We start from the raw sequence: 13,330 nt of genomic DNA on the forward strand, positions 1-13,330 counted from the left end.
GTATATGTATAACTGATTCACTTTGTTGTAAAGCAGAAACTAACACACCATTGTAAAACAGTTATACTCCAATAAAGATGTTAAAAAAATAAAATAAAATAAAAGGTATGTCCTAATAAACTACATTGAATTTTCATGACAAGGAAAACTTAGGTAAGAATGAAATGAAATAAAAAAACAAGGTTAATCAATTGAAAATTACAATGATGTCAGTGAGCTCCATAATGAAAACTCACAAATGAGAGTATAAGAAATTCTACCTAAACAGAGAAAAAAAGTGAGAAAAATTATGAGAGAAAAAGATAAGAGATAAAAGTCTGAAGGGCCAACCAACACATAATAAATAGAAGCTTCTGCATGAGACCAAATAACAATGTAAAAGTAAGCCAACTGGCTTTTTCTGAACTTAAAAGGAAAAACCATATCAAAAATTTCAATTTGAAAATGGAGAGTTCTATGATATTCCCAGGCAAAGGTAATGTCAAATGAATGTCACTCAGTTATATTCTAGTAGAAATTTTTAACATCAAAAATAAGGAATCCAAAGGGTGAGCAGGTGGACAAAAACATATACATATATAAAATCAGGTTATAATCAGAGACAAAACTCAGATTAGATGAGATCTTCTCTAAAATGTGAAAGAAAGGTGAAAAAAATACTGAGTATTAAAGGAAACAACTTGTGATCTTTGTATCTAGCCAAGTGGTCATCTGTGAGAAGGAATCAGAAAGACATTGTGAGACACAGAAATTTTTCTTAAAAAGTTATTAAGTATCCATTCAGTAAAAACAAACAACAAAAAATATTAATAAAGACATAGATTCAAAAGTGAATTAAAAATAAGAAAATAACTAGTCTCTTTTCTATTCTAAAAATTCTAAAATGCTAAAAATTGTGGCTACAAAGGATCTAGAGGTGGTCAATGCAAATAAACTATTTAAAAAATATGAAGTTTTTGGGACTTCCCTGGTGGCGCAGTGGTAAGGAGTCCGCCTGCCAATGCAGGGGACACGGATTCAATCCCCGGTCCGGGAGGATCCCACATGCCTCAGAGCAGCTGAGCTTGTGCGCCACAACTACTGAGCCTGTGTTCTAGAGCCCACGTGCCACAACTACTGAAGTCCGCACGCCTAGAGCCCGTGCTCTCCAACAAGAGAAGCCACCGCAATGAGATGCCTGTGCACCTCAATGAAAGAGTAGCCCCCGCTCGTCACAACTAGAGAAAGCCCGGGCACAGCAGCAAAGAACCAACACAGCCAAAAATTAAAAAAAAAAAAAAAAAAAAAAGTTTAAAAAAATATTTACGTGTTGAACTACAATGCCAAATTAAACCAATAAGTGGGGAAAAAGAACACTGAAATTAATGTTTAAGAATGCATTTGAACACTTTTAAATTTAAAAAAGTTTGCCTAGCAAACTTAAAAATGTTTAGCCTCAATCCTTAAACAAATTTGAAGATTTGAAAAATAATACTTAAGGTAGAAAGGATTATGGGAAATTGGAAATTCATTCACTAATACAAAATGAATTACATGTTAAGAAGAAGGAAAGGCTAAAAAAATTATATATATTCATATTATATAGCCATTAATGTTTATGTTTATAAAGAATTTCTAATCATGAGGAAATTCTTGTTTGGTAATGAAAATCAATCAAAATCAGGACACAAAATTGCATACACAGTATGACTTCAACTATATAACTAAAAAAATATTTATACACACACACAAAGAAACCCAGAACAAAGTGCACAAAAATTGCAACAGTAATTATCTACAGATTGTGAACTATGGATAATTTCCATTTTTGTATTCTTTCTTCTCTTTCCAACTTTTCTAAAATAAATCTGCACTATTAATATTGTCAGAGAAAAACCTCACTTTATTTGAATTCTCACGTTAGCTTACGTTTTTTTTTTTAAATAAATTTATTTATTTATTTATTTTTGGCTGCATTGGGTCCCCGGTGCTGCGCGCAGGCTCCCTCCAGCTGCAGTGAGCGGGGGCCACTCCCTGCCGTGGCGCGCAGGCCTCCCACTGCGGTGCCCCCCTCCCCACCCAGCTGCGGACCACGTGCTCCAGGTGTGCAGGCTCTAGTAGCTGTGGCACGTGGGCCCAGCAGCCGCAGCTCGCGGGCTCCAGGGCACAGATTCAGCAGTTGCGGCGCACAGGCTCAGCTGCTCCGCGGCACATGGGATCTTCACAGGCCAGGGCCTGAACCCCCGTCCCCTGCATTGGCAGGCAGACTCTCAACCACTGTGCCACCAGGGAAGCCCAGCTTACATTTTTATCACTTAAAAGTCAGAGGACTTATTGCAAGTTTTGAACCACAGTATATTAATATGATACAGATTTTTAAGATTTTCTTAGCACTTACTGCAATTTGGATATTTTTAATATTATTTATTATCTTGGCTTCTTCTCACACAAAATAAAGGTTTCTATTTCACATCTGCTACTGAGATAATGTTGCTAAATATTAAGTTGTTTGTAAATCTAAATGTGACAGTGTATACAAAATATACACAAAATTATAGATTATAAAACAACTACTCAACTTACCTATGAAGGATATTCATAACTTTCCAATCACCAGTAACACCACTACTCATCCGAATCTTTTGAGCAATGTTGGAAGCAGCTGCAAGAATTGCTGCCCCATCATTTCTTTGGAGTGCAGAACTGCCTAAAACCACCATTGGTTTTTTAGCTTCCTTTAGGACCTTTTAGAAAAAAGAACTTTCATTTAAAAAAAGTGGGAAGGAAATCTAAAAAAGAGGGAATAAATGTATATGTATAAGTGATTCACTTTGCTGTACAGCAGAAACTAACATAACATTGTAAAGCAACTAAACTCCAATAAAAATTAATTAGAAAATAAACAAACATTAGAAGTAACTAAATCTAACCAAATTTGCATCTATAATATGCTGTCCCAAGTTTTAGTTCTGACATGAATGTCTTAATTTTCTAGTCGACATATGGATACACATACAACCAGATTTACTCAAAAATCTCTTGCCAATGCTAATGTGAAATAGCTAAACTAGTATCAAATAAAACAGATTTTCAAAAAGGAAGCATTGGGAATGAAAACACTAGCCAAACATCTTTTGGTCAGAATGACTATGGATAGGTCCCAGAAAAAATTGAGGAATGTCCGTACAGAGGTTCAGGTGATACTTTGTAACAGGAGAAACCATGCTGAAGTACCACATCTACTATATTCCATCTACCCTCTATGCCCCAGACAGGGAGGAGAAGGTAGGGAAAACAATGATCACTGTATCACAATGCAGAATACCTTAAAGTAAAGGGCTTTGCTTTAAACCACAGTAACCACCTGAATACCAAAAACTGAGAGGAAATGCATCCCAAGTGCAAAAGAAGCTACACATACGGTGGAGGATGGAAAAATTAGAAGTAAAGCTGTAGACTATAACAGTTCACTCTCCTGCCCATCTTCTGTGTCATTCTTCAATAAATAGCTGGACCCAATCAATGAATCAGCATGAGAATTATGCCTAGATACTACAAAAAAAAGGACATTCACAAGAGGAATTTCCCAAGGAAATATGAAGAGCTTTCAGTAGCCTCAAAAAAATAAGAAACAGTTTTCAATAGCCTCAAAGAAAATGAAAAACAAAACAATTCCTCACTTAAAAAAAGAGCTCAGAGAAGTTACATAATAGAGAGTATTATGGAAGATTTTCATCAGAGAATTCAAGAAAGAGCTAGAAGAGAAACAAAGTAGAGATGAAAATAATTCCAGAAACAATAAAAAACAGAATTAAACATGACTGTAAATACTGGGACAAGAAAGACAGTTTATATGAAATTATATAAAATAAACTGAAAAAGAACAAAAGCATAAAGAAAAAAATGACAGAAAAGATAGAAGAGGAGATCCAATATCTGCATTGTTAAGAGTTCTTAACAAAAAGAACTAATTAATGGAAAATACATTTAAATATATTAGAGAAGAAAACTTTCTTTTTTTTTTTTTTTGCGGTACGCGGGCCTCTCACCGCTGCGGCCTCTCCCGTCGTGGAGCACAGGCTCCGGACGCACAGGCTCAGCGGCCATGGCCCACGGGCCCAGCCGCTCCGCGGCATGTGGGATCTTCCCGGACTGGGGCACGAACCCGTGTCCCCTGCATCGGCAGGCGGGCTCCCAACCACTGCGCCACCAGGGAAGCCCAAGAAAACTTTCTTGACGAACACTCATCACCTTCTGGGGCATGGGGATGCGAACTAGAGAGAAGAGAAGGTTTCTTCTCAATACATTTAAAAAAAATATTTTTGATCACAGTAGCAATAATGATGTTATTCAAAACCGACAAAGAAGTTGGGTTTGGCTGCTTTGTCCCCTCACACTTGACTTTCTTCTTGCCTACACCTGAAGCTGTCAGTAAAGCAACCATCTTGGAACCATGAGGAGAGGCTAACACACAAACACACGTAACTGAGTAAATGCACTGAGGATAGCAAAGCAGGAAGGTAGGCTCCTGCCTTGATGACATCTTTGGACAACTGCACCATCTGTCAAACTGCTTACCTTCAGAACCACTGTTATGTGAGAAACAAAAACCTTTTACATTTTTTTAACAATCACCATCCCACACATCACACACACACACACACACACACACACACACTACTCCTAAAATAAAGAGAATTTTGAATCTTCAGACTGAAAGGTGCATGTCCCATTAAAAAAAAAAATGGTAGAGAACAACCATCAGTAAGACATATTCTACTGAAGTTACTAAACTTCAAAGATAAAAAATCAAGCATGAAATATCAATAAAAAAGTATCTAGACAACAACAACAAAAAATAGGACAGGGTTGGAAGAGAATATGGCTGACACTGGGCTTCTTCTCCACAGTTACAAAAGGCAGTATCTATAAAGTTCAGAGGGAAAAAAAAGTATAACCCTAGATCTTTATATCCTGCCAAGGCTCTCTTCAGGAATAAAATAAACATTCTCAAGCAAGAAAGAACTCAAGGAATGGTGCACCTACATCTCCTCTTGAAAACAAAAACCAACAAACAAAACCAAACCCAAAAGCTCTAAACTCCAGATGGCAATTAAATGAATGTAAATAAAGAACTTAGTAATGAAAAAGTCATGTAAAAAAAACTGGTGAGGGACTTCCCTGGTGGTCCAGTGGTTAAGACCCCACACTTCCACTGCAAGGGGCACGGGTTCGATCCCTGGTCCGGGAAGTAAGATCCCATATGCCACGTGGTGTGGACAAAAAATAAATAAATAAAATAAAATAAAAAAAAATTAAAAAACAAACAAACAAAAATTGGTGAAATTTCTTTTAGGAATAATAACCCTTGCTGTAAAGAAAGATTTCACTGAAGTTTAAAGTTTAATTCTTTCAGTTTTACTTCATTTTTTAATGATAACTTTGAGTAAAATTAAACTCTGATAAATAAAAATGTACAGTATGATTTCATTTTTGTTTACCTATCCATCTTGCTCTATATATGAATAGAGAAATGACTGTATGATGTTTCATCAATGCTTGTTTGGGGTAGTGGATTTTGGATAATGTTTACTTTCTTATATATTATTTTCTATGTTGCTATATATATGTAGTTTTTTGGTTTTTTTTTTTTTTTTTTGCGGTACACGGGCCTCTCACTGTTGTGGCCTCTCCTGTTGGGGAGAACAGGCCCTGGACGCGCAGGCTCAGCGGCCATGGCTCACGGGCCCAGCCACTCCGCGGCATGCGGGATCTTCCCGGACCGGGGCACGAACCTGTGTCCCCTGCATTGGCAGGCGGATTCTCAACCACTGCGCCACCAGGGAAGCCCTATATGTAGTTTTTAACAGCAATCACATATTATTCCAAAAATAATAAATTTTAAAAATAATACTTAAAAATCAACAAGAGTAGATACATATAACTCAAGAGCACCTGGCTGAAAGGATGGCTGCCTGAAGCAATGTCTTGAAGAATTTTGGGAGAATCTCCCAGATGGTCGTAGCTGTAAGTGAGATCAACAGGGCTGCCTATAAGGGCCACTTTTAAGTCGTTATGAAGCCAGCTGAAATAAAAACAAGAGTTTTTAGAGCTAAATCACTAAGTTAGCAGTTACTGGTCTCTTCAATGCTATGTGCTACATCTATTTAAATTAGAAAATGTTAAAAGCACTAAAGCCCTCCCAGAACATTTAACTTTAACAGATATTATTGCGTACCTTTCAAAAATATTGTAAAAATACAGGCACACCTTGGAGATATTGTGGGTTCAGTCCCAGACCACAAAATAAAGCGAGTATCACAATAAGGCAAGTCGCACAAATCTTTTGGTTTCCTGGTGCATATAAAAGTTATATTTACACTACACTGCAGTCTATTAAGTGTACAAAATCATTGTCAGAAAAACAATATACACACCTTAATTAAAAAATACTTTATTGCTAAAAACATGCTAAACATCGTATGAACCTTGAGTGAATGGAAATCTTTTTGCTGGTGGAGAATCTTGCCTCGTGCTGATGGCTGCTGACTTTGATCAGGGTGGTGGTTGCTGAAGGCTGGGCTGGCTGTGGCAGTTTCTTAGAATAAGGCAGTAATGAAGTGTGCCGCATCGATGATCTCTTCCTTTCATGAACAATTTCTCTGTAGTGTGCAGTGCTATTTGATGGCATTTTACCCACAGTAGAAATTCTTTCACAATTGGGAGTCAATCCTCTCAAATCTGGCTGCTGCTTTGTCAACTTAAATTTATGTAATATTCTAAATCCACTGTTGTCATTTCAACAATTTCTTCACAGAATTCACCAGGAATAGATCCTATATCAAGAAATAACTTTTTTTGCTCATCCATAAGAAGCAACTCTTCCTCCATTAAAGTTTTATCATGAGATTGCAGCAATGCAGTCACATCCTCAGACTCTACTTCTAATTCTAGTTCTCTATTTCCACCACATCTGCAGTTACTTCCGCAGCTGAAGTCCTGAGCCCCTCAAAGTCATCCAGGAGGTTTGGAATCAATTTCTTCCAAACTCCTTTTTAACATTGATATCTTGACCTCTTCCCACGACTCAAGACTGTTCTTAATGGCATCTAGAATGGTGAATCCTTTCCAGGTTTTCAATTTACTTTCCATCAGTAGAATGACTAGCTATGGCAGCTACAGCCTTATGAGTGTATTTCTCAATAAGACCCAAAAATCTTACTCCTTGATCCATGAGCTGCAGAATGGACGTTGTGTTAGCAGGCACAAAACAACATTAATCTCATTGTATATCTTCATCAGAGCTTTTGGATGATCAGGTGCAATTATCAATTAGCAGTAATATTTTGAAAGGAATCTTTTTTTCTGAGCAGTAGGTCTCAACAATGGGCTTAAAATATTCAGTAAACCATGTTGCAAACAGATGTGCTGTTATCCAGGCTTTGCTGTTCCATTTACTGCATACAGGCAGAATAGATTTAGCAAAATTCTTAAGGGCCCTAGGATTTTTGGAATGGTAAGTTGAGCACTGGCTTCAACTTCAAGTCACCAGGTCCATCAGCCCCTAACAAAGTCTGTCCTTTGAAGCTCTGAAGCCAAGCACTGACTTTTCTTCTGTAGCTATGAAAGTCCTTCTCCAGCAATGGCATCTTTTTCCAATAGAAGTCTTCATCTACACTGAAAAATCTGTGGTTTAGTGCAGCCACCTTCATTAATTATCATAGCGAGATCTCCTGGATAACTTGCTGCAGCTTCTACATCAGCACCTGCTGCTTCACCTTGCACTTTTATGTTATGGAGATAGCTTCTTTCCATAAATCTCATGAAACAACCTCTGCTAGCTTCAACTTTTCTTCTGCAGTTTCCTCACCTCTTTCAGCCTTCAGAATTGAAGAGAGTTAGGGCCTTGCTCTGGATTAGGCTTTGGCTTAAGGGAATGTCATGGCTGGTTTGCTCCTCTATCCAGACCACTCAAACTTTATCCATTATCAGCAATAAGGCTATTTTGCTTTCTTATCATTCATGTGCTCATTGGAGTAGCACTTTTAATTTCCCTCAAGAACTTTTCCTTTGCATTCACAACTTGGCTAACTGGCACAAGAGGTCTATCTTTTGGCCTGTCTTGGCTTTCAACATGCCTTCTTCAGTAAGTTTAATCATTTCTAGCTTTTGATTTAAAGTAAAAGATGTGCAACTCTTTCTTTCACTTTGACCCTTGGAAGCCATTGTAGGTTATTAAAACACACCAACATTTATTAAGTTCACCGTATTATATGGGTATGGTTTGTGGTGTCCCAAAACAATTACAATACTAACATCAAATATCACTGATCACAGATCACCATGATAAAATGTAATAATAATGAAAAAGTTAGAAATATTGTGAAAATTATCAAAATATGACAAAGAGACACAAAGTGAGCAAATGCTGTTGGAAAATGGCACCAAAAGACTAACTTGAATGAGGGCTGCCATAAACTTTAAATTTGGAAAAAACACCATATCTGCAAGTACAATACAGCAAAGTGCAACAAAATGAGGTAAGCCTGTACACACCAAGGAAATTCAATGAATTAATTTGCCATGTTAGAATGCTAACTCTAAGCTAGCTATAAACAGAGACTTTAATTTTAGAATAAATGATCTGTAGTTTTTATTTTGTCATAGTTACACAGCAGAGTCAGTTACCTCCTAATTATCCGTTAAGCCCATTTAAATAAATTTCATAAAAAACAAACTTACATCATTCATATTTATTTTCTATGACAAGGAAGTATGGATCCAGCTCCTCCAAAAATAGTTATAAATGTGGTGACCATATACTCTGGTTTGTCAGAGACAGTGGTGGTTTTAACCTGTCACCCTGGAGTAATTAACAACTCCCCTTTCTACTCTCAACAGTGTCCCAGTTTAGACAATCAATTACACGGTCGATCTATTAAGTCTCTAAGATATAAAAAGATGGAGAGTCATTCTACAAAACAACTGGCCTGTACTCTTCAAAAAAAATGTCAAAAAAGGAGACTGAAGAGTCATGACACTAACTGCAATGTGTAACTCCAGACTGGAACCTGGGCAGGAAAAAAAAAAAATTATAAAAGAAATTATGGAAGAATCAGTGAAATCTGAACACAAACTATAGATTAGATAAAAATACTGTATCAATAGTAAATTCTTGATTAAATAAAGAATCAAATTCTTAATTGGAGAATATCCCTTGTTCTTAGGAAATCCACACAGAAGTATTCAGTGTGGGATAAAAAGGGTATCATGTCTACAGCCTACTTTCAGATGATTATATTCACACAAATATATACATGGAGAAAGAATAAAAATATATATACAACATGAACATTGACTAATCGGATGAACATTACACAAAAATGGGTATACAAAGAACATTTCAAGTATCTTGAATTATTTCCAACTAAAAAGATAAAATAAAAAGATCAACAGGGGGAGAAGCGGGGAATGGATCTGTTAGAAACTGCCCTCCAATTATCTTTTGGAGTCTCACTCCCACTAACACTATTAGGAATCAGTTAAAATAGTCATTTTTTTCATATATAAAACAAATTATCATATAAATGTTTTTAAAACCCTGAATATTATTACTAACCTCTTTCGAATTCTAGCATTAAATAGTGGTGCCTCAAAACGTGGATTTGTACCAACCAGGAGGACAACATCTGTCTCTTCCACACCGGCAATTGTAGTATTAAGAAGATAATTGGAACGTAGATCTGTGCTAGAAACACGAAATATAAAATGCAAGTTTTACTTTAAAACTAATACACATTGACAATCCGTGAAATACTCTCCTGTCATCAAACCCATGGCACTCCCAGACCAAAAAAAAAAATCTATGAAGCATTCTTAAATTACATCAAAGGTTCAGATACTTATTAATAACTGGAATCTCTAATAGCTCCTGGTTTGACTTTGGTCTATATGTGATAATAAGCTGGTAGGTATGTTGGAGTATCCAAGCTGTCACATACAAGTCATTGATGCCATAGATGTGTTGGTTTAAACACAACTTGTAACCAGAAAAAAAAAAAAAAGAAAAAAAAAAAGAAAGCCTAGATTCTAGCTTCAAACTTCTCACCCAGCTCCTGTGGTGGGGAAGACCTCTTCAGTGCATAGGGTGTCAGAGTCCACTCTATTAAGTAAATCTTTGAGAGCTACTAGGGCTTCAGCATCCACCAAGCCACCTGCAATTGCTGCCACATCGTTGCCTTGAAAACTCTGCAACTAAAAACGGATGAAAAGGCAATCACCAGGAAACCTTCATTCAGCAAAAGATCACAATGAAATGTTCAGAAAACAAAACAATAATGTCATTTTCAAGTACAATAAAAGGAACAAACTTCTAACTAAAAAGTTCTCACACTAATTATTAATCTGAAAGTGAGAAGCAGAAGCGTATGTAGGGCCAAGGTTAATAACATCAGCCTGAAATAAAGATGTATGTATGTATGTATGTATGTATTTATTTATGGTCATGCTGCATGGCACGTGGGATCTGATTCCCTGACCAGTGATCGAACCTGTGCTCCCGCAGTGGAGGTGTGGAGTCTTAACCACTGGACAGCCAGGGAAGTTCCTGTTTGTTTTTAAATTAGGAACAAAGGGTCTCAAAATGAGGTCTGGAAGATGAAGACTGTGGAATTATATTTAAATACAACTTCATCTGAAGGATCTGTCATTCCTTCAAGCCCTTTATGTATGTTGCTTTTCTCTGACCAGAAGGCCATTCCCCGTTTTTGCTCTGGCAAGCTTGTATTCATGCTTAGACTTTGCCTAAGGAGTAACCTTACCTATGTGACACAATACCTGGTTAGGCATTCCTCCAGTGTGCTCTCTCATATATCATTTTCTGCACAACTACCCAAAGCAGCATATGATAATTGCCTAATTACACATCTTTTCCTAAAAGACTGTGGGAGGTTAAGAACTATGTGCTAGTGGTCTTTATATCCCTACACCTAGCATGACATGTTGTATAGTTCTCAATAAATGTTTTCTTTTTTTCTCAATAAATGTTTGTTAAATGGAAGATAATCTTGGCAAGATGAAAGAAGTGAAGAGAAACATATCCCCTCTTCAATGGAAAGATGTGCCTTGGAAATCACAAATATAGTTATTCTATACTTCAATTTTTTACCATTCCAGCTACACGAGAGAGTGCGTCCTCCCAGGTGGTGTATGTTAAAAGCCCCTTTTCATTTCTGATCATCGGCTCGGTAAGTCTTTGACGTTTTAGCCCATCATAGGCAAATCTAGATAACAGAAATTATACCATTTGTGGAATCTTGCTAAAAAGGCAACTATAATTTTCAAGTTTAAAATCTAAAAGAAATGTTATTAAAATACAGTACTGGTTAAAGGTCAAATAGAATAGTAAACACGTGGATAAAATAATTATCCCAGGTTTCTTTGGAGATGAACTAATATTCTACAAACATCATATAAAACTAAAATACCACCTAAAATGTCTGAGTTCTTATAATTTATTTTCAGCTACCTGAATAATCTTAAAATTACAATACACAAAAAATCTGGTAGCTGAAAAAGCCAAACCATTTATAAAACTTGAGTATCTTTAGATATTTCATCAAAATTATATTGTGCAAATCTAACTTATATTTAGCTTCTATTCTCCAATGAAATAGAGGCAAACTGAAATAGAGTAAGTATCTTAATTTACTTCAATTTCTCCATCTGGGAGGAAAAAACATATTTCTCAATATGAAAGCCAGTTAATATGGAAGCCAGTGATATACCTAGGACTATTAAAGTCAGTTTTGTCCAATTCTCTATATAAACAGTCCAGATTTCAATAGTCTATATACATTAATTTGCAAATATAAAAGTCTGTTCCTTAAAATCAAAATTATTATAAAATTTCCTTTAAATCAAGTCCAAAAGTTAAAGGAAACAATACAGCACATACCTGGTTTTATCAGAGATCCACTCTTCATTGATGTCCTCATGAATCCTTGGCAAAATCCTCATTACCTCTCCAGTTCTTGTGCTGACCACAATATTACTTCCAACTGCATCCATTACATCAATGGATTCTGTCTTTCTAAGAAAATAAACACATACATTTACTAGTTGATTTTGAAAATAAGGAAAAAGTTTCTGTTACCGGGTTTACCAAAAACAAAAAATTTTACAAATTTCCTTTCTAATTTCTAAAACTAATGGAACTCAGAGGAACTGTGATTTAAAAAATTAAATAAATAAATATAAATATACCCTCATATTTGAACAGACCATAATGCAAAAATGAAACCTTTAAAACTGTTATCTAAAACAGAAACCAACTGGAACAGCTGCAAATAGCCAAATGTGGACAATTAGAGTATCAAAATAAATAATAAGAGGGGCAAGATTTTGGGGTATGGCTGATTAAGGAGCTTGACAAATCCTCCCCCCAAAAACAAAAATAAAGCAAGACAAAAACTGACAAAAGCAACCAATTCAGCTCTTTGGAGAGCTAACAAAAGCACACAATATCATGCGAAGCTTTCATGTGTGGGAAAAACTCCTGAACTTCAAGTAAGAACAGTGGAAATCAGTGGTGTTCTGGCTTGGGACTATTCTTATCCCCTTTCCTACCACCTTGAACTGGAGGCTCTGCCAAGATGGGGCAAGATATGAAGACAGGAGCTTCTTTTCTTTCCTACAGACAAGGCTCACTCGTTTTGGAGAAATGGCAAACGTTGTCTGTGGAAGTGGTATCTTGGAGGTCATTGAGCCGAGGAAAGTTAAGAGTACTAGCCTGAGGCTGTAGTCAGTCAGGGCAAGCATTCCTAGTGGAGGCTGCACATATGTGCAGCTGAGACCAGAGAGAGCCCAGGCTATTCATACTCTCCTGGACAACACAGAGACCCAAAAGACCTGGTGTAAAGTACAAGCTGGGTAGACTTGAAAACAGCCTTATCTCTGAATATGCTCTTCTATCCACACACAGATCCAATGGCAGAGGATGAAAGCTTTATCGGCTCAAAGAATTTAAGCACAGTCATTATCTGACTACTAAGCTATGTAGACACAGGAGCAACTCCTAAGAAGCCTTGCTTAAAAATAAAAACAAGAATATTAAAATATGTTCAAAGAAATAAGGAAAATCATGTTTAAAGATTAAAGGGAAGTATGAAACATTGAATCAACAAAGATTCCCAGTAAGGATACAGAAATTACAAAAAAGAACGAAACAGAAATTCTGGAGTTGGAAAGTACAACTGTAATAAAGCAAATCACTATAGGGGTTGAACAGCAGATTTGAGATGACAAAAGAATGAATGAATGAACTTGACAGTAGATCAACAGAATTCATCCA

General features: G+C 36.5%; 1 protein-coding gene across 2 annotated transcripts in view; it reads right to left on the minus strand.

Moving 5' to 3' along the window:
• The window catches only part of NDUFS1 (NADH:ubiquinone oxidoreductase core subunit S1), a 30,942-nt gene that overhangs the window by 7,100 nt on the left and 10,512 nt on the right, over positions 1-13,330 (minus strand). For both annotated transcript variants that reach the window (XM_028481191.2, XM_007111442.4), the window contains exons 9-14: positions 11,936-12,070; positions 11,147-11,261; positions 10,088-10,233; positions 9,599-9,727; positions 5,935-6,064; positions 2,563-2,723 (exon numbers count right to left, since the gene is read on the minus strand). In XM_028481191.2, coding sequence (XP_028336992.1) covers positions 2,563-2,723; positions 5,935-6,064; positions 9,599-9,727; positions 10,088-10,233; positions 11,147-11,261; positions 11,936-12,070 — 816 coding nt within the window. The remainder of the gene's footprint in view (positions 1-2,562; positions 2,724-5,934; positions 6,065-9,598; positions 9,728-10,087; positions 10,234-11,146; positions 11,262-11,935; positions 12,071-13,330) is intronic.

This window comes from Physeter macrocephalus, chromosome 2 (assembly GCF_002837175.3).
Source record: "Physeter macrocephalus isolate SW-GA chromosome 2, ASM283717v5, whole genome shotgun sequence".
Classification (NCBI taxonomy): Eukaryota; Metazoa; Chordata; class Mammalia; order Artiodactyla; family Physeteridae; genus Physeter; species Physeter macrocephalus.